The 21,817-nt window shown below is 38.3% G+C and overlaps 1 protein-coding gene across 2 annotated transcripts in view; it reads right to left on the bottom strand.

The window, feature by feature from the left end:
- Positions 1-21,817, bottom strand: part of chchd6a (coiled-coil-helix-coiled-coil-helix domain containing 6a) — a 68,198-nt gene that overhangs the window by 10,915 nt on the left and 35,466 nt on the right. For both annotated transcript variants that reach the window (XM_058643944.1, XM_058643945.1), the window contains one exon: positions 8,236-8,371. In XM_058643944.1, the coding sequence (XP_058499927.1) occupies positions 8,236-8,371 (136 nt within the window). The remainder of the gene's footprint in view (positions 1-8,235; positions 8,372-21,817) is intronic.

Here is a 21,817-nt window from a genome sequence, read left to right as displayed (position 1 = left end):
AACTCTTGATGAGCAGTGCAGGCGGAGCCTCGCAGTGAAATCCCCAGTTGTGGTGAGAGTGTATGTGTAGAGGAGCGAGGAGCAGCTGAATGCAGCATATCCCTGTGTAAAGTGTATTGTCCAGCCCCAAAACCCCCACTTTTCGGTCCTGACCGACTGTTTCAGAAAGACTGATCAATAATGAATGACAGTCACTGTCACGGTTGATTTGCTTTGCGGGGAAACTACGGTCATTGGTCAAAGGTTGGACAAAAGTCAGTTAAATATGAAGGACTGCATAAAGCAGCGCTTCTTTTACAGCACATCAATCACACCCAGCATTAGACCCTTTCACATGCTGTGAAAGGGTCTAATGCTGTCAAATGTAGCTGAAACTACCAGTCACATCTCTGAATCTATACAATCGAGTATTATCCCTGAATTCAGAACCGATTTGTAATCACTTTGTGGTAAATCGAATCCTTTCATTTTTATGAATTGTGCACATGTAATCATTTGCGCGTGTGAGCGAGTAAAAAAAAAAACAACAGAAAAAAACCCCCACTGAGCTGAGGGTGGAAAAAAAAAGGTTCAAGGAATCCTTTAAGGCCTTTTCCCCCTGAACACAGTGAGACACAAACAGCCTTGAAGCTGAGAGCACAAGAAAAAGAGAATATGAAAAATTGTTTCCAGAATGCATGTAACCTTTTATATAAAAATAAAATAAATACAAATAAAATAAATACTCATTTTAATTTTAAAGTTTAAATCCCATTTTCTCTGGTGGGCATAAACTCAGAGTGGATAAAACACAGAGTCGTGGGACAGTGTCAAAAGATAAAAAGTGCTTTTTTCTCAGTGGTGCGTGATCTTTGTAGAAAAGTTCTGCATTTTGAAAGCAACTACACTAATTTAGAAAGTTAGTGTGTTTTTTTTTTTTCTAAGACAGTTTTCTTTCTCTCAGAACTGATAATAAAATTGAGAATTTAAGGAAATCTGCAGGAGGCCAGCAATGAGATGAATATGGAGAATCCATAAATGTGTCAAAATGTGTAAATTGAGGAGTGCATATTTAGAGAGAGTGGGTGTGAATTTTTTTTCTTTCTCTTTCTGTGTGTGTGTGTGTGTGTGTGTGTGTATGTGTGTGTGTGTGTGGTCAATAGCAGGTCCAGTAAGCAGCTCTGGCTCCTCATTCTTCTTCATTAGTGCTGACGGCTGAGCGGCCTGTCATTTCTTTCTCTTTCTCTTTCTCTCTATGCGTTTTTTCCTCTGTGCATCTCTAACCATTCCTCCATAACTGCCTCTCTCTATTATCTCATAATTCAGTTTTAGTCAACTTTTCTCTTTGTTTCTCTCCTCGCATTTATCTGTCCACTCTGTGTTTCTTTCTCACACAGACTCCTCCCCCATCATCGTTAATCTGCCTCCACCTCTTTTCCTCATCTGTCCTCATTTGCTTTCTCTCCTTGACTACACATATTTACACTATAGTTACTTCTTCCCTTTCCTTTACTCCGGTTTATTTTCAGGTACAGTCTCTCCAGCCTTGCACTTACCAGGGCATTGTTTTCACAACAGCTCAACAACCATATAGATGTTTGACGGGTTCCTGATTTAGATTCCGATTTACTTTAATTGTAACTCACTGTAACTTTTATATTTGAGCTAATGCTAATTTTGTGGTGGGAAAAAGGGCTCCAATAAACCAATCATAATGTCATCTAACTACTCTTCTCACCTTTTGAATGAGATACTTTTAAGTGCTAAAGAAAGACAGCGTAATATGATATCTCATATTAAGCATTCAATGCCCCTTTGAGAGTTAGCTGGATGGATTGTTATGATAAGGGTGAATTCGCGAGGTGATAAGAGAGAATGAGACATATTTAAAGACCTGAACCCTAACATGTGCATTAGTTGACAAGTAGACAACTATACGGTGATCTCTGAAGCAGGACTTCTACAAACAACTGTGTTTTAGAGCAGGGACAGTAGCCTGTGTTATAGCATTTTATACATGATTACAAAAGAACGATAGTGTTTGCTTGTATTTTCTACCCGGCTTGACCTACTGCTCGTCGTATGCACATTGTTTCAATCACTTCATTTATGAACGAGATGGACGGCAAGCTCAAATCCTCCAGACATAGATGATGAGCTAAAGCGTATGCCAGCAAGTGGAAGCTGGACCAATATTATATATATATATATATATATATATAGAATCTTGTAGTCCTTTTTGTGACATGGACCCGAAACCAGAATACCATAGTGCCAATACAGGAGATGCAGATGTGCTCAGGCTTTGACAGGGGTGCTATATTCACCCCGTCATAATAATGTAGGAAACATTATTTGAATTATTATGTGAAATCCTACATTGTGTCACTTTGATGCATATGAAGAATATGTAGAAAAGACGTACGGGGGATGTCACCGACAGCTTTTAACGATTGTCAGAGATGAACAGATCAGTAAATCAGCCCCAACGTATCCGTAAATCAGTATTTGTCGCCGTTGTTCCCAGCAGCTTGACACTGTATGAAAAGTTCCTCCCTCGGTTCATTAAAACCCCCAGAGCCGTCTGAAGACAGCGGAGTAGGACATGTTGATAAATCTGCAGCCTCTGATTTAAGAAGTGCTGTGTCAGAGTGCAGTGCCATTACACACAGCTGTCTGTGTTTACTTTCTGATAAATCTCCGGGACATTATACCCGGCTGCTACAGCGTAACCCCACACAACTCTGCACACCTCAGACTGGTCCGCTTTAGTCGAAGATGCCAGATTACAGCAGCTCATTAATCCTGTTTGTCACTGTCTCCTTGACAACAGTGGCCTCTCAGGTTGTATTCTTGAAATGCACTGGGATGTTAATGTTGTTGTGCATTTGTGGACGGCAAATGCAGTAAAACTTAAACTGAAATAGCGACTGATGATTGACACAATCGCATAAATGTCTCCAGCAACAATTTGTGTCAATTATTCCTGTCATCATTGTACATGTTTATTCAATAACATCCAACAACGTCTGCCTGTGGCTGCAGAGAGTGAACTACGTGTTAATATCTCTCTCTCTCTAACATCGAGACAATATCATTTCCTCACTCATGCACTCAGTCATGCATCACTGGGACTAACACATGTGTTTCAGAACAATGTGAGATTAGAGTTCATTTATTTATGACCACACCTTTAGATTTATACTCCACCTCTGCCTTTTGTACTTGAAGCTGCTGCACCTGAAATCATTACAACAGGTGACAGTTTTTTAAAGTGAGGGCTAATAAGTTTGTTTTTGACTTTGTCAAACTATGAAGCCATAGAAAAAAAAAAAAAAAAAAAACTGTACATTACATTTTAGTTTTAAATGACATTCAAGGCGGTTAGAAATTACCAGACAAAATTTGTCATTATGTCTTTTAATGATTTGGCTGATGGCTGTGAAGAGAAGGTCTTTTGTTCCACTTAAACAAATTGTCAGCTTCTGTTTCTTGACATTTAATTTAGTGTTAGACCTCATTCTTTTTCTTTCAAATGTCTCTTGCCAGGTTTTAAAGCTCTCATACTTCCTCCTGTGTTTTTTTCTCCCCCTTTTTGTGTCCAACACTTCTCAAGGCCTTTGCATTTATTTATCGGGCTTTCAAATCTCCCACCTCCATATAAAAGTCTTTACAAATGTGTATATCAGCTGCATTTTTGTTCTTCAATACAAACCTTTGTCCTCTGCCTTCTCTTTGTATTTTCTACAGTTACGTTTGTCTATATTGTATTTGTACTGACATGACTCCTGTTCAATCAAGAGTAAGACTGAAGGTAAGAAAAAAGAAAAAAATCAATACTGGGCTTTATACTGCTGTGATTCACTGGCTTTGTGAAAGTCAGTGTGCGTTCAGATCAGCAGCAGATACAGATTTATTATCAGGGTGTCAGTGTTGTCAATACAGGTTTTCTTTCTAGTGGACTTATCAAAACTTGATGAAACCATTTTCTTTTCTCCCCTTATCTTCTGGTGTGCTATCCAGAAGTAGTCATACTAACACACTAAGAAACACAGAACACAGCAACCCGCCCCCAATACATAAATTATGAGGCACAGCATATTGCAAACACCTTTCAATACAAGCCTGGCTCAGAGGAAGTCATGTTATCTCATCTAGAAGCTTAATTGTGTAAGGAAAAGGAACATACAAACATATCAACACAGAGAAATATTCAGGCACACGGGAACATTTCATTCTAGTTTGCTTCTGTTTCACTGCGCTCTGACCCTGACTCGTCCTCCTTCTCTGTCTGGCTATGATTTGTCATCTCAATCTTCAGTCTCACAGACTGCTTTTAACTTTAGGAGCAACACCCAAAAGACCCACAACTTGCAATGCCTGTACTCCACAGCACAGATCTGGTTACATACACCTGTATTTGGCCTTAGTGAAGCGAGAAAAGGTGCATTTTCAGATTCAGATGTTTAGACTTACACACGCCAATGCCACAGTCAATTCTCTATTTCTGTGCAGCTTTTCTTTCCCTAAATCACTTTCTCTTTATTGTGAGCAGCACTGATCAGCACCAGAGACAGATTCTGTCAGAGACTGGCACTAAATGACTTCTGAATCCCCACCTGGTGCAGATACAGTGTGTGTGTGTGTTGTATGTGTGTGTGTGCATCAGAGAGTGCAGATAAATGACTAGAGAATCCCACAGGACTGGACAGTGTGTTCCATGTGGCAGTGCCCTCGTCAGGCTCTGCCACCCACAGAATAACGATGAGAGTTTGTCTGCTCTGCCGCTGCAGGCTCTGTGGGATCCTCCCCTTATTTGCCATCAAAAACACATACACACACACGGCGGAGGTAGCGTAGCCCAGCAGGGAGAGAGCTTTCACATGCCGGCCTGTCCCCTGACCTACTGTGACACTGATCAAAACACATCACAGACGCTTCTGTGAGACTGGACAGACAAAACAAGAACTACACTGGGCCCAGTAGCAAATAAAAACCTTTTGTTCAAAAGCGCAGTGATGAAAAGTATTTTGTTCTCAGAGACTTTCTTATATAGTGTTGCAGTCCATATTCTTAACTTTAATGATCTAAATTAGCAGTACTCCCTTCATACATTAAAACACATTGAAAGGATTAAAGATTGCATTCAAAAATACAGAAATACATCACTCCTAAACTGCCTGTGTTAATAACATGAAAAGAATCACAGCATATTCTCAGGCTCAGAGCAAACATCTCATTAAAGCGAAGAGAAGCATCAACAGAGGATGAACATTATCACTGTATCATTCCCCCCCATGGACTACATAATATCGTCTTAAATATTTTAATCAAAATTAAAACAAAAAAAATATAAAGACTTTATATTCACAATGTTGCACCTTCCCCACTGTTATGTCTAGTCAGTGACTGCACTGCTCTTGCCTGCCTACAAGAGTGGTCATTACTGTAGAATGTCAATGATGTGTGGGACAACATGTAGCAAATGGCAAAAATCATTAGTCAAGTCAATAACCCACTTATTTTAGCAAAGTATCAGTTATCTTTGCAGCCAAAGTGGAACGTGATCTGCTGACAGTGACACAAATATAATGCAGGAGAGCTTGATTTGTTGGCTGAGGCACCCCTTTGAACTTTCTTTTAATCGTTCAGTCTTATTTACAGCCTTTGCAGCTTTTACTCCATGGGAGAAAAAAAAAAAAAAGTTATCAGTGGTAACCAAACTAACTGTGACAGCTTCTAAAGACAGAAAATGGAGGAAGAACTTTATAAACTTTAAAATTGATGGGATGAAAGTCAGGGAGATGCCTTGGGGGCCAATCAGAGGCAAAGACCTTGATGTGTAGGTTAAAGCAGACTGCAATATAGTGTAGCAAGCTGTTCACACACACACACACACACACACACACACAGAGAGTGAGAAAGAGAGAGAGAGTATGATCTGCTGTGCTCTTTTAAAGACAGTCTTCAAAGGTTCTTCACTCCTCGTTATCTCACACCAGCTAATATGAGAAAGAATTTTTTTTTTTTCCTCTAAGGCATGCATTTGTGAGTGCATGCACACAGCAACAACACACAGGTTCAGAAATACAAGAGCACAAACAAGGGTCAAAGTGTATACACATGTAAGATGGTGTCGAGGTGTTGTAATACTATGCAGATACAAGATGTCTCAGATGCTGCTCACAGTCAATGCGCTCACATGCATGCACGCACTCAAAAAGAAGGATCGAGTTTCATATGAGCTAATTATCACATGCTGTATTACTGTATGTGAGGGGAAGCCTCAGTGCCCCTGAGCAAGCAGTGGAGATTTGAGCAGGCGGCAGCATGAGGTCGATAAATCCGCAGTTTTGGGTACATGATGAGGAGCTACACCTTTTACAAAACAAAGTAAAACTTAACGCCACCATCCTCTTCCTCCAATTTTCTCTCCAACTTCTTTCTAAATTCACAACTTAAAAAATGGTTGCATTGATATAGTTTTTTGCTTTTAAATATTACAGCAGTAGGTCCACCTAAGGAGAAATGTGGAGTGCTGGAATATAAACTACAAAGGTGTGGTTCTTCTGTAAGCTCTATAGAGCAAATGTATCTAGGTCAGGTTAGGTCAAACATGAAACTGTACTGTGAAACAGTACTGTGCTATGTTTGTTAAATAATTCTAATGTACTGTAAAAGGAAATCTCAAACCTCCAGGTTTAAAATGTAGGAAGTTTGTGAATATTTTTTTTTCCCCCTTAGCTGCCAAAAAGTTCAAAAAACAAGACAGCGACACATTTTGCCGGATAGTGATGTTTTTTCACCCCCTTTTCCACATAGTGACACTTTTATGAGCACAGAAACACTGTAGGGACACATCACCCACCGCACTACTGCTTAACTTAAAAAAACACATATAAACTCTTTTCATATGAAGTGTATTATCAGTTAGCTACAGATAACATGGCATGGCTATGCTAAAGAGGCTAGACATGCTAAATAGCTGCTAACTACCATGCGATGCCACTGAGAGTGTGCTTCATTCAGGGCCACAAGAAATGAAATGTGCTTTGAAAACAAACTTTTAACATACGAAGCATTTTTAGCACAAACAAACACACAAAACACCATTTTACTTGCTAAAGCTAGCTGGATATGTTTGTTGACTCTCTATAAGCATGGCTTACTTCAGCTGTGCTAATGACTATGTGCTTAAGTGCTGGGTTTATTTGCCTTCATAAAACCCATAGAATGTTTATTTGTGTTTGTATTATTTTCAGCATTTTACTGCTTTAAATGCCTTTTGAGAAAGTTTAATTGCTCAATATTTGCCAGTTAAATTGTAACAACACAGTTTAATTGATTAGGATAAAGTTGAATTTTTTAGTCTGAAATTACGAGACTGTGTAATTTAAAATGATAATAGTGCCTTCCTGAGATTTCCAAACTGAGTTTACAACAAATATGACACAGACAAATTAAAAATAAATAAATACAATGCCACATTTGTGTTTTGCTTAAAAAATGCAAACAAACACTAAGAAAAGCACTTTAAACAGGACCAAATGTTGTATCATCTTAATTACAGTCAAATGCAGTCTTCATTGCAAGCGTTTTGCTTTCCCACCCTCTTAAAATTCTAAAGATGATATTGCAAACATGAACGCTGGCTGTGACTGAATGACCCTCCCCTGTTTACTTGATATCAAGTGAAACACTTCTTATTTTGCAATTAAGAGTCTCTTTTCATTAGTTCAGAAGGAAATAGAGGACACATGCAGACACCAGTGGCAAATGTCCATCTTCACTGCTCATTTTCAGATGACTGATAGGTAATTCTTTAAAGTATGCTGTGCTTGTAAAACACTTAAAGCTAGAACTAAAGCACCAAATGGCGGCAGTGGCCAGGTAAATATCAACTGAATATTTATTTTATAGCAACCCATACTGAGTTTGCCTTGAAAAAGGTGTAATTTTTAGTATTGGTAGAAAAACAAGTTAGTACTGACGAACTTGGATAATGTACTGTTCCACACAATCAATGCGAAAGTCATATATTCTATTGCAAAGAATTATTTTAATTTCATTTTATTTACCTTTTTACCACAATTCTCAAATGACTTCTCCCTACAAGTGTAAAATTATGTGATACCAAGTCGATAACACCTTCCATTTTAGTGTTGATCTTTGACTTATTTCCAGTGTTACTGTGGTGCTGACAGAATAATTACAATTTCTGTTGGTATCTAAAAATGATACAAAAACCCCTCTTACCTTCTTTGCAGCATTGATACACTGCGCGTATGCTTTGGCAAGTTCTGAACACCTCAAGGTCTGGTCTCGGTTTTCCTTATAGCAGGACAAAATCTGAGCCTGCAGGCCAAGACACACTGGGTCTGTATTGCGAGACCTACAAAAAAACACACGGACACACAGATAAAGAGAGAATTAGGACTGGAGTGATAGGAAACGGTAATGTTCTCATTTAATCTGTCCTTGCAGAAATATAATGTGGTCTGGAAAACCTGTGATGATGTTAAACAAATAACAACATGAAAACAACTGATGTACATCAGTATGTAAAAATCTGAATAATGGACCAGGCTGTCAAATTCAAATTCATCATTTTAATGGATACTGTAAATCTGACTCTGACTTGCTAACATTTGTATTGATCAGAACAAATAAATGAAACAAACCATATAAAAAATCATCACAAAGTCAAAGTGCACATTAGCTCTTAGGAGAAAGCAAAAAACACTCTATAACGAAGTAGTCCAACATAAAATTTATAGCATCTATTTTCTGATTTTATTTGAAAAATGCATTAAAAGTGGCTTGCAGAAGATCATTACCCAACTCCTCTCAAGTCTACTAAGGTTAGGTGTGACATGCAACTCAATGTTTTTGGCTCTCTCTCTCACTTTGTTTTCACCTGCAGTAAGCAGCTGTTTTCAGCTACAATGCTCCAAAACCCCACTGAACACTACCTGGCCAGCACCACCAGGGACACGGACACAGCAGATGGACATAGTGGAGCGTTTAATAGCTGAAAATATTTCCCATGTTGTCGCAGCCAGCTTGGCCACTTTGTGATGCCATTTGTAAAGACCCGTCATACGTGTGATCACAATTAGAATTAATTCAGCTTTGGCAGAGCTAAATATGTCAACATGGAAAACCTTGGGGACCAATTTAGTTTTATGTCTTTGAATAGAGTCATGACAAACGTTTTTGTTAAATAAAACCTAAAATATAAAGTGAAAGATGGACACATCAACCTATGCAAATACAATAGAATACATATATACATACATATATACACATATATACAGTACATACATATATATATACATAATGGAAACTCTGATTTGATTGAGCGGATTTGGAACCATCTAAACTTTGTTTAGTTGCTGGTTAAAGAAATGGTCCCTCTTAATCTGGTGTCATAAGATAAACACTTAAAACACAGTGCGTTAAAATGACAGTAAGTGGAGAGAAAGCAGGTAAACTGGGCATTTTACTCTCAATGTGCGATAGGAGAGAGAACAACCTCTGTAACCATGGAAACTGTAAACGAGAATGATGGAGACAGCTGTAGTCTCTAAAATTCAAAGACATAAAAATTAAAAATGCATGGCAAAATAAGACCGCAATGTCTCTGGGTTTTGTTCAAGCCAACTAACGAAACGATCACAACCAAACAAAAGAAAAATGTATATGGAGACAAAAAAAAAATTATTCCCAGGAGAAAACAAGGTGTCTTATCAAATTAGGTAAGATAAAGATGAAAAACAATTAACATTTACACCCACTGCGACCTGTGAAACAACCTATGGTGTGCCTGGTGCGTGCTTCACTGCAAATCAAATAATTAGTTTTAAATCACATTTAATTGAGTGGGTAGGATAACCGCGATCAAATACAACAGAAAAGGTGTGTTTGAGAGCCGGAATTAGACATGCTTAATTTGATATGTGGGCAGTGTTATAATTGCTTTTTGCCTGTGTATCTGTTACATTGTTAATTATGACAGGCTGAGTTGCCTGTGTGTGTGCCTCACTGGAAAGGATTCTGACTGACTGAAACAAAGACAGGAAAAGTTGTGGATACCAACCAGGTATAAGGCGGCACAGGCATAAATGTACATATCTATATACACTGCACATTGATAAAGTGGTGCTCCTGCCCACCAAATTACATCGATTAAAACAAGGAAAATCCTATTACTGAAACATTTTTCAGGTCAAATCATATTCCCGCAACACATTTTAAGAAAGACCCCAATTTTTTTCTGCCGTGCAGTCGCTTCCCAAAAGCGTTCATGTAGAAAAGAAGTATAATATTAACATGCACTTAGCCCGAATTCTCTTCTCTAATACCGCATTCAATTAGTAAGAAGGCTTTAATCTACACCATTTAAATACTCAAGACCAATAACATTAGGAAGAGAGTGATTTTGAACAGCTTTTGTATTGTGAGTTTGTTCTTCAGTGTTTTCTATCTTTTCAGTAAAACTGATATTGTCGTTATAATATAATATAATAATATAATAATAATAATCCACCCATTCCATACATATGCAATTGTTGTGGGCCGAGCCTATCCCTTTACGAGAGGGTGTGATGTGTACAGTTAGCAGCCACAGTGTGCAGGAAACTCCTAAATAACAGTGGGAATAGTAACTCAGAGTTTGCTGTGTGGTCAGTGACAGGCTGTGCTAGGGGTAAGCTGAGGTGTATCGCCATGGTACCAGAGGTTCCCAACTACGGGTTGGAACCAGGAACTGGTGGACGTAACACAAGCATCTCAGTTGTGTTACCAATGAGGAGAGAATAAACATATATTACGAATCAACAGCTCTGCACAACAAAAACACATGCAACTGTTTTTTTTTCCCCCTTATTGATGGAAATCCTTCGTAGTGACGGAGAACTTTAATCCCTGACACTACATTTAAAGCCAAATTAAAGAATCTTTTTGGCCATGACTCACAGAGGAGAAGTGACACCAGCAATTTCAATTACGGCATTTCCAAACAGCCAAACACACGCGTTATCAGCTGCAACAAAATCACAGAAGCAAAAAACTGCTTATCTGTGAACGGGTGATAGAGGTAAAGAAGAAAAATGTTTTTAAAGATGAGAGAGGAAAGGCATAGAAAGGGAAGAAAGTGAGATGGAAAGATGAAATGAGTGGGATGAAACATCGACTGATGTTTTTTCACAAGCTTTTAGCTCCTTTAAAAAGAAGATTTACAACCTATCAGATTACTCTGTTCCCCTACACCACCTCTAATGGTTTATTTAACCCCCCTAATCTGTCTTCCTGTGTTTTTTTTTGGTTGTTTTTTTGATTGTCCACTCTCCAACTCAGTCCCCTTTCTTACTTCACTCTGGCTCGCGCCTTCCGTTTTTCTCATTACATTAACAACAGAGCCCAAAGTGCGCCACCTTTATCTCACTCTCCATTTGAGGCCACCGAAAGATAAGGAACTCTCCTTTAATTTGAAATAAATGGCCTTCATCAGGGAAACCGAAGCCTCCTGATAGCTCTGCGTGGTGTATTAAAGGCGCTTGAAGCAGAAAATTGGTTCAGCTGCGGCAAAAGCTAAAGCTCTGTCCACATGCTACGCCAAATTGAAGGTGAGGTCTTAAATCAACAATATTAACTGAGCCGCTTACAAAATACATCAAAAAAGTACAGAGAGTGAGGCACAGAAAGAAGGAAGGCCTTGGCTTTTTTTTTTTTTTTTTTTTTTTTTAAGTGGAATGAAGTATAGCAGTGTCCCTGACAGCTCGTCCAGCCATGTAAAAGCTTGTTGTTAATGTGTGTGTGTTGTGAAGGCATTTGAATGTGTGCAGGAGCAGTCACTTTTGTTGTTTTTTTTTTGGGGGGGGGGGCTCTCTACGCTTCTGTGAGCGGTAAATGTGACAAAACATAAACAGTAAGATTAGTTGCTTAATTAATGGTGCTGCCTATTATTTTTAATCTCCGCTCAGTGATGGCGGAGGCGGACGGAACACAGGAGGCTTCAGACTTCTGGACTACACAGACCAGCTTACTGAGACAGAGAGGGGGAGAGAAATCAAAAAGGGGGAAAAAACTGGAAAAGGGAAAAGACACAGAACACAACAAAAGCTACTGGCAAAGCTACAAGACTGATAAGGGAGATGCTTTTATTGCCTCTAAACCAAACACAAAAAGAGAGACATTTTTTTTTGTGCTGTCTTTTGGCTATACATGTGAAGCATTGTTTTCTCATCAGCACCATTTTATTTCTGTCCTGTCAACAACAAAGTATTGGTATCTCTACAGTGTTTCAGGCAAGTAATTAGAAAATCTTGTTAACATCTCAAAGGAAGCAGCCCCAAGGAGGAATAATTAAGGGAATCCAATATTGGGACCAACTTAGGAACAGCAATATAAATGCAGAAAGTCTTCAACATCTCGTCTGTGAGTCAACACACTTTGCATAAGTTTAAGCTTGTTATGACAGTTAAGTTTTATAATGTTTGACTCTGTGCAGGTAATCAACGCTAAGTGCATATTTCAATGTTGCGATGAAACAATGGGATCCTTGGAAAACAAAAAAAAGGTTGCTCCATAAAAGCCCTTAACTGCAAATGTGATGGCTCCTCGTGACAGCCAAATTGTCGACTGCGTGTATTATTAATCTGACAGCTACTCTCAAATGCAACAATGGTCACAAGTCACATTTTGTTGGAATATGTGGAGTCTTAAAGTTGGTTATTAAGCTTAGTTTTAAATGTCATTTGTTGTTTTCATAGTTTATGTGATGCGAGACAGATCCCAGACACAGAGTGACGATAAAGAGCATCTACATCTTTTTTTATGAGCAAATTCTTGATTTCCTAAATCTACACCACTTTATACATAACTACTGCACTATGCACTCGACAATGGTACGTCCCTATTCTTGTATATTGTATGTATGTGATACTGTGGAAATAGTTCAGCTTTTTTAACTTTTAACACCATTGTGATGCAAGAGGATCAACTCTTTGAGTCAGATTACCCTGCCAGAGAACATTTTGGTAATCTGAGAAATTCATTAACACCCAAAATCATCAACTAGCAGTTTAAATCTCCAGTCAATTTACACTTTCCTGATCAGATGCTTCTGCTGTGCAGTTATGCACATCTACATTCATAGATTATATTAAATTGTATAAATAAATGGTTGCTGCTAATGCATGGTGAATAAAATCCTCCTAAAAGCATAAAAAAACAAGTTTAAATATCATAAGAACTACCTGAATTCAAACAAGTTTTGTTGTTTATCTGTATCCACCTTCTGTTTCTGGAAACTAGCACCAACTCTAAACACCTTGATGTTAAACTATTCATCATCTGTTTTACATTCTTTTTTAATTTATCCCCCAGTGTAGGAGCAGCTGATTCACTGTCTGATAATTTGATGTATCAGTCAAGAGAGAAGACATATAGCCATCTACTATTTACTGGAAGCAACAGAGCAGGCAGAAGTGGCACTCAGGCATAGAGACACCGTGGGCCGAGTGCAGCAAGAGAAGAGTGGTCTTGGCCTTGGGACCAGTGCTCCACTCTGGAATAAGGCCATTCAGCCTTGAGATGCAGGCTTGTGGTGCAGGAAGTACGACAGCAAGAAGAGGCCACAAGGTGAGACAAAGCTGTCGCTCATGCAAGGCAAGGACAGTGGATGACATGGAGAGGGAAGATCTCCTGTAAGGATCCGCAGGAAATTGATCCATTAAGCTTGGCAAAGACCTAACATGCTCCCTCTATCCGACTCCAGCAACACTCAAGCACATCCTGGTGGGCTGCAAGACTAGCCTTACTCAGTGGAGCCTGTATCAACAGTTACTGGGGGTTATATAAAAAGAATAAATTGACTGCAGGTCATCTACCAACAAGATCTAGGTAGCCATGCATGGCCTTGTTGACCATTATCAGCCTATAATCAAGAATAAAAAAAGAATACTACCAATGGACAGCATACTCAAAACTAGGGCTGCAACTGATGATTGCTTTAATGATCAATTAATCTGTCGATTGTCTTGATTAATCAAGTAATTGTTTGGTCAATAAAACATTGAAAAATATACATTGGTGTTTCTCAAACCTGGAAATGATATTTTCAAATGTCTCGGTTTGTTACTGAACCAAAACGATTCAGTTTAAATGATGTTTTTTTTTTTGTTCGATGGAGCAAAGAAAGCAGAAAATATTCACATTTAAGAAGCTGAAAAATCAGAAAACAAACACTCAAACCATTTATCAAAATAGTTGACTAATTCATTTAGTGATCCATTAATTATCAATTCAAATGTTCTGATTAAAGGTAGTACTGAAGGTTATTTAATAAACCTGTGTTATTGAATTAGCAATGAGTCAAAGAAGGAACAACAGAAACAAACAAACAAAACATCAGAATTGATGGCAACTAATGAACAAATTGGTTTTAAACAGTGGCCTTGGCCCAGAATTTTTCAACCATGCATAATTAGTTGCTTTCTTTTCTGGCTGCTCTTTTCACTGAGGTTTCTCATTCGTTTAAATTCAACTCAAAACAATGTATTTAGGAATTCTAGGTATTTGCCTACTACTGATGCGAAATTCTTTACCTACAGAAGCAGAAACTGTCATGTGACATGTCAGGAAGTCAGAATCCCAGAACAGCCTGTTTTACCATTACTCACTTGATGAATACTGGCACTATATGGTGAAGCATAGAGGGGAAAAAAACCGATAACAAGTGGGGGAAGAGGGCAAAAGGGGTGAAGAGGAAAACAGCGAGAAAGACAGAGTAGCCTCTTATCTCCAGCTTGTAGCTTGTATGCACCTGCACCCTGACAGCTTTTCAATTGAATGAGGGCACATATCCTCTTCTTCTCTATCTTGTATCTCCACACTGCTTCACACATCCTCCCCCATCTCTCCTGTCCTATCACACTGGCAACCAGGAAGAGAGAGAACCCTCTATATATTAGAGCTCAGACTTCACTCTGTCTCTCAAATAAACATTGAAGATGAGGTAGAGGAGTACACGTCTCTAAATGCCAATGCCGTACATAATGTGTATTTTCTTTTAGGTTTTGATCACTGCCCTTATTTCCATGCCATATAAAACATTTTACTGGTTTGTTTTTCTGATTTAATGTTGTTTTAAACTGAACGTAAAACTATGACACAATTAGGAAACTGCTATATCTATCTTCTAGTTATGAAAAGTACATATATTCATTAAAAATGTTTTTGATAGCATAATGCATCATTGTGCCGATGACCTCTTCAAAAATATTAAATACCAATATAATTGTCTGCCATTAAATTGAGGTCAGGATCGTGGCTCGGTTTTTTGTTTTGTTTTTTTTATACTGTGGATTATGTGAGTGGAATTGAAATTGCAAGAAATGTAAAGCCGTGCATGTAAATTTTTCTTGATTTCCTCGGTGAGCATTCTCTTTCTTCCCTAAAAACACCAACAGAGTGACTGTCATTTGCAAACGGAGGTTGTCACTTTCCAGCTCTATGCACTCAAGGACAGTCAATTATGTATTTCAAGCAAATCACTACATAGAAGGAAATAAAATGTTTTATATTCATAGACACCTCCTTTTCATTCATGTCTTTGCTCATTTGTACAGTGTCAACAAAAACAGACGGAGTATACCTTATGTCTGGTGTGAATTCTCGAAGCATATGAACATATTTTGTAGCATTAAATGTTGCACAGCTTGTTCATTTCCCCCCTCTGGAACGAAACAATCACTGGCCTCACCGGGCCTGATAAAATACTTCCCCTAATTTGACGCCACAGAACTTTTCTTATTATTTAGAAGCTTTTTACTCTAGTAACCCCCTGTGGGTCTTTTTCGGTCATATATCGTTAACAGCTATCGTTAAATCCATCCATGTACTGCAGATACAATTTATGTTGCTATAAAATCTGTCAGGGGCAGATGCTCATGATAGAAACAGGCAGGGCCCATGATAGGATAGATGGCGGTTTAACAACCAGCATTTCTTTAAAATTAGTTAAAAGAAAAAATATTGTGTTGTGTGTGATGTATGTACACATTTTGAAATGATAAAACATCATGATTGTGGATGAACAAAAAGAAACTCAATGGGTGGCCCATGTTAACACAATTACTACCTTGTCATAAGACTATATTTTTGTATGAGGCAGAGATAAGAACATGATCCTGGTGTGGATTCATCATTCATTTATCACACAATTTTGAAAAGGAAGTGGAACTGAAAGATTTGGGGAAAATGTACAATTGTGTTTTTTTAATCGTCCAGATATTGTGAATGTGATTTGATTCACAACAAAAGTTTAAAGTCAAGCCTCAGTTCAGATTAGAGGTGGGAATCACAGGGTATCTCACAATACGATAATGTGATACACCGATATGGTCTGGGATACCAATAATATCGCGATACAGCGATTCTGGGATAATCAATACATTGCGAGACAATCATATGGCAAAAAAATCATGATATCTGTCTAACTGAGGAAAACAAAATGTCCGTGAAAAGTTAAACGTGTAGGATTTCTCAATTTATTCACAACACAGAGAACAAAGTGCATAAAGTAACGTGGATGGGACATCTCTTAATGTACCTTTGTCCACCATTATAAGTGAAACTAGCAGGGACTGTACTTTAGAGCACCTTCATTTGTGAATTTAAATATGGATATTTTCCCTGGCGTATCGATTACCAGATTGCATAAGGAAGGACGACGGTATATCACCGAATCAACATTTTGACCCACCCCCAGTTCAGATATTGCACAGTAGTCATAGAGTGTAACCACATGAGATGCCATCAAAAATGTAAACTACTAAAATTTTAGCATCTTTAGTCGACAGTAAAGCATCAAAGTATCCATGATTGGAGCCTTTGAGATTTGCCAATTGTGTTATTTCAAATTGTGATTTAGAAGTGAAACTGATGAATTGTTCCAACACAGTAACACTACTTCTTTTACTTAGAGCTGTCTTGCCAATGTTTCCAGCCTTATCTCTGAGTGATCTCCGTTGGCTGGTATCATCTGCCACAGCCTGGGAGGATCTGACAAAGGCTGGCTATTAAGGCTAGTTCAGCTACTACTGTTACAGACAGCTGGTCTTGTTAAAAAGACTTGGATACTGACCCGAGCAGTTAGACGAAGACATCTGCCTTGTCAGTCTCCATCTCGCTCTTGTTCTATCACTTTCAACTCAGAAGAGGAGATTGTCTCCCTCACTATCTGACATTAAAAAAAATGTATCTGAAAAGACAACCATTACCTCCCTCGCGTCTCTTTTCATTCTTGCTGTAATTGCACAGCTACAGTCTGTCGTTGAGTGGGTAAATTTGAAATGCCCTTGTTAAGTGGCCAATATTTAGGTGCAGCGATCCCCACTTCAGTACAATGTCCTGCTGCCACAGACCACCGCTGAGCGGACTTCTTTCTCTTTGGTTTCCAAAGCTGAGGTGCTGTGCTGGACCACTCCAGAAATCCTGTTTGACTTGATTTCCAAGTTATCGACTGAATTTTGCTATGATATTCTACCTCAGTGAAACTTTCAGTGCTTGTGCTCCCACTCATGTACCATAAATAATTACTACCACGAGTTCAAAGGTGCACAATCAATGAAAGACCAGTTGGTGTAGACTTCAGGTAATCTTGGGTGCTGTGATGAAGATTACAGATGTGTGCTCAAGTTCTACTGATGTAAGGCTGAGGTCATTTTTTCCAGCTATTTCATAACTTATGGGATTTTGTGGATCATGTCAGATGGACTGCAGGACTGTACTTCAGTGTTGAATTGGAGGAAACAGGAAATGGATGGGGGCAAAGTATAGGTTTCATGAATATTTTTTTTCCTGTTTTCTGAACATTATAAGACTCCTTTTGTCCTTTCATTGGTCGCACAGGTAAAGTCAAAAGAAGGGTTAGGGTTATGTATAGCATTTTTGGCTGCTTAACAACGCTCTATTGAATTGTAAACCATGCAAACCTACTTCTTTTGCGATACATAAATAGTTATTTTATATAGAATGTATAGCTGAATTAAACTTAAATATTGCCGTTTAGCCCTAATGACAGCTTGTGTTGAATACAATAGTTTCACTTTCTTTTGCTGGTTTCTGACTCTCAACTTGTTTACAGTGATATGGTTCAAGGAACACTCATTTTATACATACAGACTATCAACCAATTTTGATTTGCATTTTATTTGCATTTCTTTCAGGGCTCTACCAATTAGTGTGACTGCACTGGTTAAGTGTGTTCCAAAGGTAATGTATCGATCTATTTACTTTAATATACTAAACAAGAATTTTTTAAAAAGTATTTCACCAAAGGTAGGATGAGTCAGTCGTCTTTTTGTGCAACACATAAAAAAATATGCTGTGTTTTTCGTTTCATTTTCGTGTGATTCCACTATGATGATGTTTACGACACCTGTTGATTTTTGTTTTATGCAATCGGTAATAATGGCGGCAGTCTAAAAAGCAAAAGTAAAGATACTTGATTGAAATCAGACTGTCATGTCTCTTATGTTATAAATACATTATGTCCACAGAGTAAGTTTGGGTGTGCAGTTCATTTTTAACTGATGAATATGAAGGTGTGGTATAAAAGAGATTGCGAGAGACAAGAGAATGATAGGAAAGTTGGAAGCTTGATACTTTACTATTATGTTTCCTGGAGTTTGATATTTCAGACTTCTACAGGTTGCCTTCTTCCTCTTTTCATCTTCTTTCATATTCACACGTTGGACAATGACACAGTGGCCCTTTGATTCTCTGGGTCCTTTAAACCACACAGTGCTGGAAGCCAAAACCGCCCCCTTTTGCACTAAAGATTAAGCTGTGAAACGACACATCACACACGCGCACACACGGGGACAGTGAAACCAGGAGGGGTTTGGATTCACACACACCTCAATTTTTTTGAGGAGCTTTGTTCTGACAGAAACTTCATTCAAACAGTTCACAGCATAAAGCCATAGTCTGTTTGAAGTTTCCCACTGATTTCTCCATGGCTTTTGGCAACTGAAAAGGTTAGAGCACAGAACCATCTTGTGTTTAGAAACACACGAACGATCGAAAGTGTCCATCACTGTCCAGGCTCTGCTCCTCTATTACTAACAGAAACTAAATTAAGGGAAGACAATTTTCACTCTAATCAAAGTGTGAATTGCTACAGCAGACATTCAGCCAATGTCTATTTTAATTTGATTTAAGGCAAACGAAGTTTGGAAGTCAGGGCTGAACTATAATTGAGATCTCTGCTACAACTGATTTGATCTCATCCACGAGTTTTAACGCATCCAGGATTTTTCTGGTCTATGTAAAATCTGTTTTTAACCTCCTTATATTTAACGACAAAACAGTAATTAATACCAATGATTCAATTAAATTCTTCATCAGGGTTTCAATAAAATACATAGAGGTTAAGTTTGTGAAACGGTCACGGATTAAAAAAAAGATGTGATTTTTCAAAAACAAGCAACACTCTTGTGTATGAACTACTGAATTCTGACTAAACCATGAAAACTCCATAACTTTAAAGCCGGGGGTCGGCGGGAATACCACACAAATTGTCGATCGTTCAGTCACATCTGCCAATTTCTGTTCTGAGCCCCACTTAAAATAAACATGAATGTACATGTATTTCATACCTTGTACTTATTGTAAGTCGCTTTGGATAAAAGCATCTGCTAAATGACATGTAATGTAATGTAATGTAATGTAATGTAATGTACCTGACATATGACTCATAAGGCACTGTGTACCAATATTTGCAAATGTTTTATTCCATGTATTGTTCGACTCTCTTTTAGGTCACTTTCTAGCAACTCCAATATGAGTGCCCTCTCTTTCTGAACTGCCTTGAGACTGGCCAGATTTCCCAAAGGATTGAAACAAAGCCTAATAGCTGATAGGTTTACAGTGATTTGAGTGTTTTTCTTAATCATTAAAGCAAGCGAGTTTTAAATGTGAATATGTTCTGAATATGGTTTCTTTGCTCCGCATAAGAAATGAATCAAGAAAACTGAATCATTTTGGTTTGTGGACAAAACAAGACATCCAAACATCATTTCCAGGTTTGAGAAACACTGATCAACACATTCCAACATCTTCTGATATTTTACGCACCAAACAAGTACTTGATTAATCAAGATCGTGAAAATAATCATTAGTTGCAGCCCTAATCGATTTATATTACGATAAATCTTTATTTTGGCATTATTGCCCAATAACACCAGAAATATGTCATAACATTCAAGACAAAGGTCTCGGAGGGAATGTTCTATGTGGCAGTTATATAAAATAGCCTGTTCTATGAAATGATAATTTCAAGGACAGACAATATTTTTTTTCCCCCCAGATAATTTGATAAAAGATGTTAATTGCACCTAACAGTAAACATACTGTACATACAAATCTTTTTTAAAGTCTTATAGTGGGCACTTAGTGTATGCCTTTTTTCACGGTATTAACCTGTTCTACATAGCCATTACACACATCCTGTTCTGTATTTTATATATTTTGACACCATATAAAGACTTACTCCTTTCCTCACATCTCAATCCAAACAGTGAAGTAACACATGTGAAGGTTAGGGTTAGACTGAATTATAGAATGAATTAGAGTTTAATCTTCCCCCCCAAAGCCGAGGAAAGAAGCGTATAATTAACCATAAAGGTAGTGCCATACAGGAAGCTTGAAGATTGTCTTATCTTCCTTGACAAAACACTCATGAATTTAGAACACACACACGCAGAAATGAAGGGAGGATTAGAGGTATTACTGTACAATATTCCCTGCAGGTAAGATCACCTGTCTTCAGCATCAGCACAGATCAAAACATGTAGCCATTGCTTAAACCTGAGTGTAATGGGGATCTCTTATTCCTGAGCTGCCGAGAGCAGCATAGCGTCACTCTAGATTATCATGGAAGGGGTGTATTATCTGCAATGGAAACACACAAGGAGTGATCCGTGTGTGCATTAGTATAGATGGCAACCTCAAAGCTTCCTGCTACAATCAGGATTTAGACACGCATACACTGTTTGAAGGAGAAAGTGAAATCAAAAGGTAATGCTCCATTCTGTCTTTTTGATTTCAAATGACTCCTGAATCATTACTGGCTAAATGTGCTAGTTAATGCTGCAAACTTAATTCTGTTTTATTTATTTGAGAATCTGTGTGTGTAAATTTAATGTAGATATTCTACTCTTCCTACTTTATACGTTGCTTAGAACGTTAAAAAAATCCAAACTGCTATCTGCCCCTATGCGTGTACCCCTCTTTGTGCATTAATCACGCATGCTCAGAAGAAAACACCAAAGCTTATGCTAGCTTGCTAAAAAGTCAATGAGACAGTTGACAGTTGCAGCAAGGTTATGGCGGAAACGGTGCCAACAACAGGAATTGCTCGCAAATGAAAGACGTTTTTTTTTGGAAAGCTACTGCCAAGAAAAAGGCTGACGCAGAGCGATCCAAGACCAGAGTGAACATCGATGCTGAGTTTGAACGGTGGCCACAACTGAAAGCCCAGAAAGGGCTGCAAAGTGATGCCATGGTGGCTCCGCTTCTACTTGACCGGTAGGTTAACTTTATGTCTTTGTGATCTTTGGAGAGTATTTGGTGTTTTTTGGCTTCACGTTGTCATTTGAACAAGAATCCAAAAAAGTTAGCATCACTGAAAAGTATCGAAAGTTACCGATGCTGCGCAGTGCTCGTGAACCCGCGTTCGTTCCTGTGCTCTGGAGGTGTAGCTTCGGAGGGAAGTCTGAAGAAAGGAGCTTGGACTTTTGAATTAAAAATGTAGCCTGTTCACACAGAT

Source organism: Solea solea, chromosome 11 (assembly GCF_958295425.1).
Source record: "Solea solea chromosome 11, fSolSol10.1, whole genome shotgun sequence".
Taxonomy (NCBI): Eukaryota; Metazoa; Chordata; class Actinopteri; order Pleuronectiformes; family Soleidae; genus Solea; species Solea solea.
Note: the sequence above shows the minus strand (reverse complement) of the source record. Positions and strands in the feature narration are given on the sequence as shown.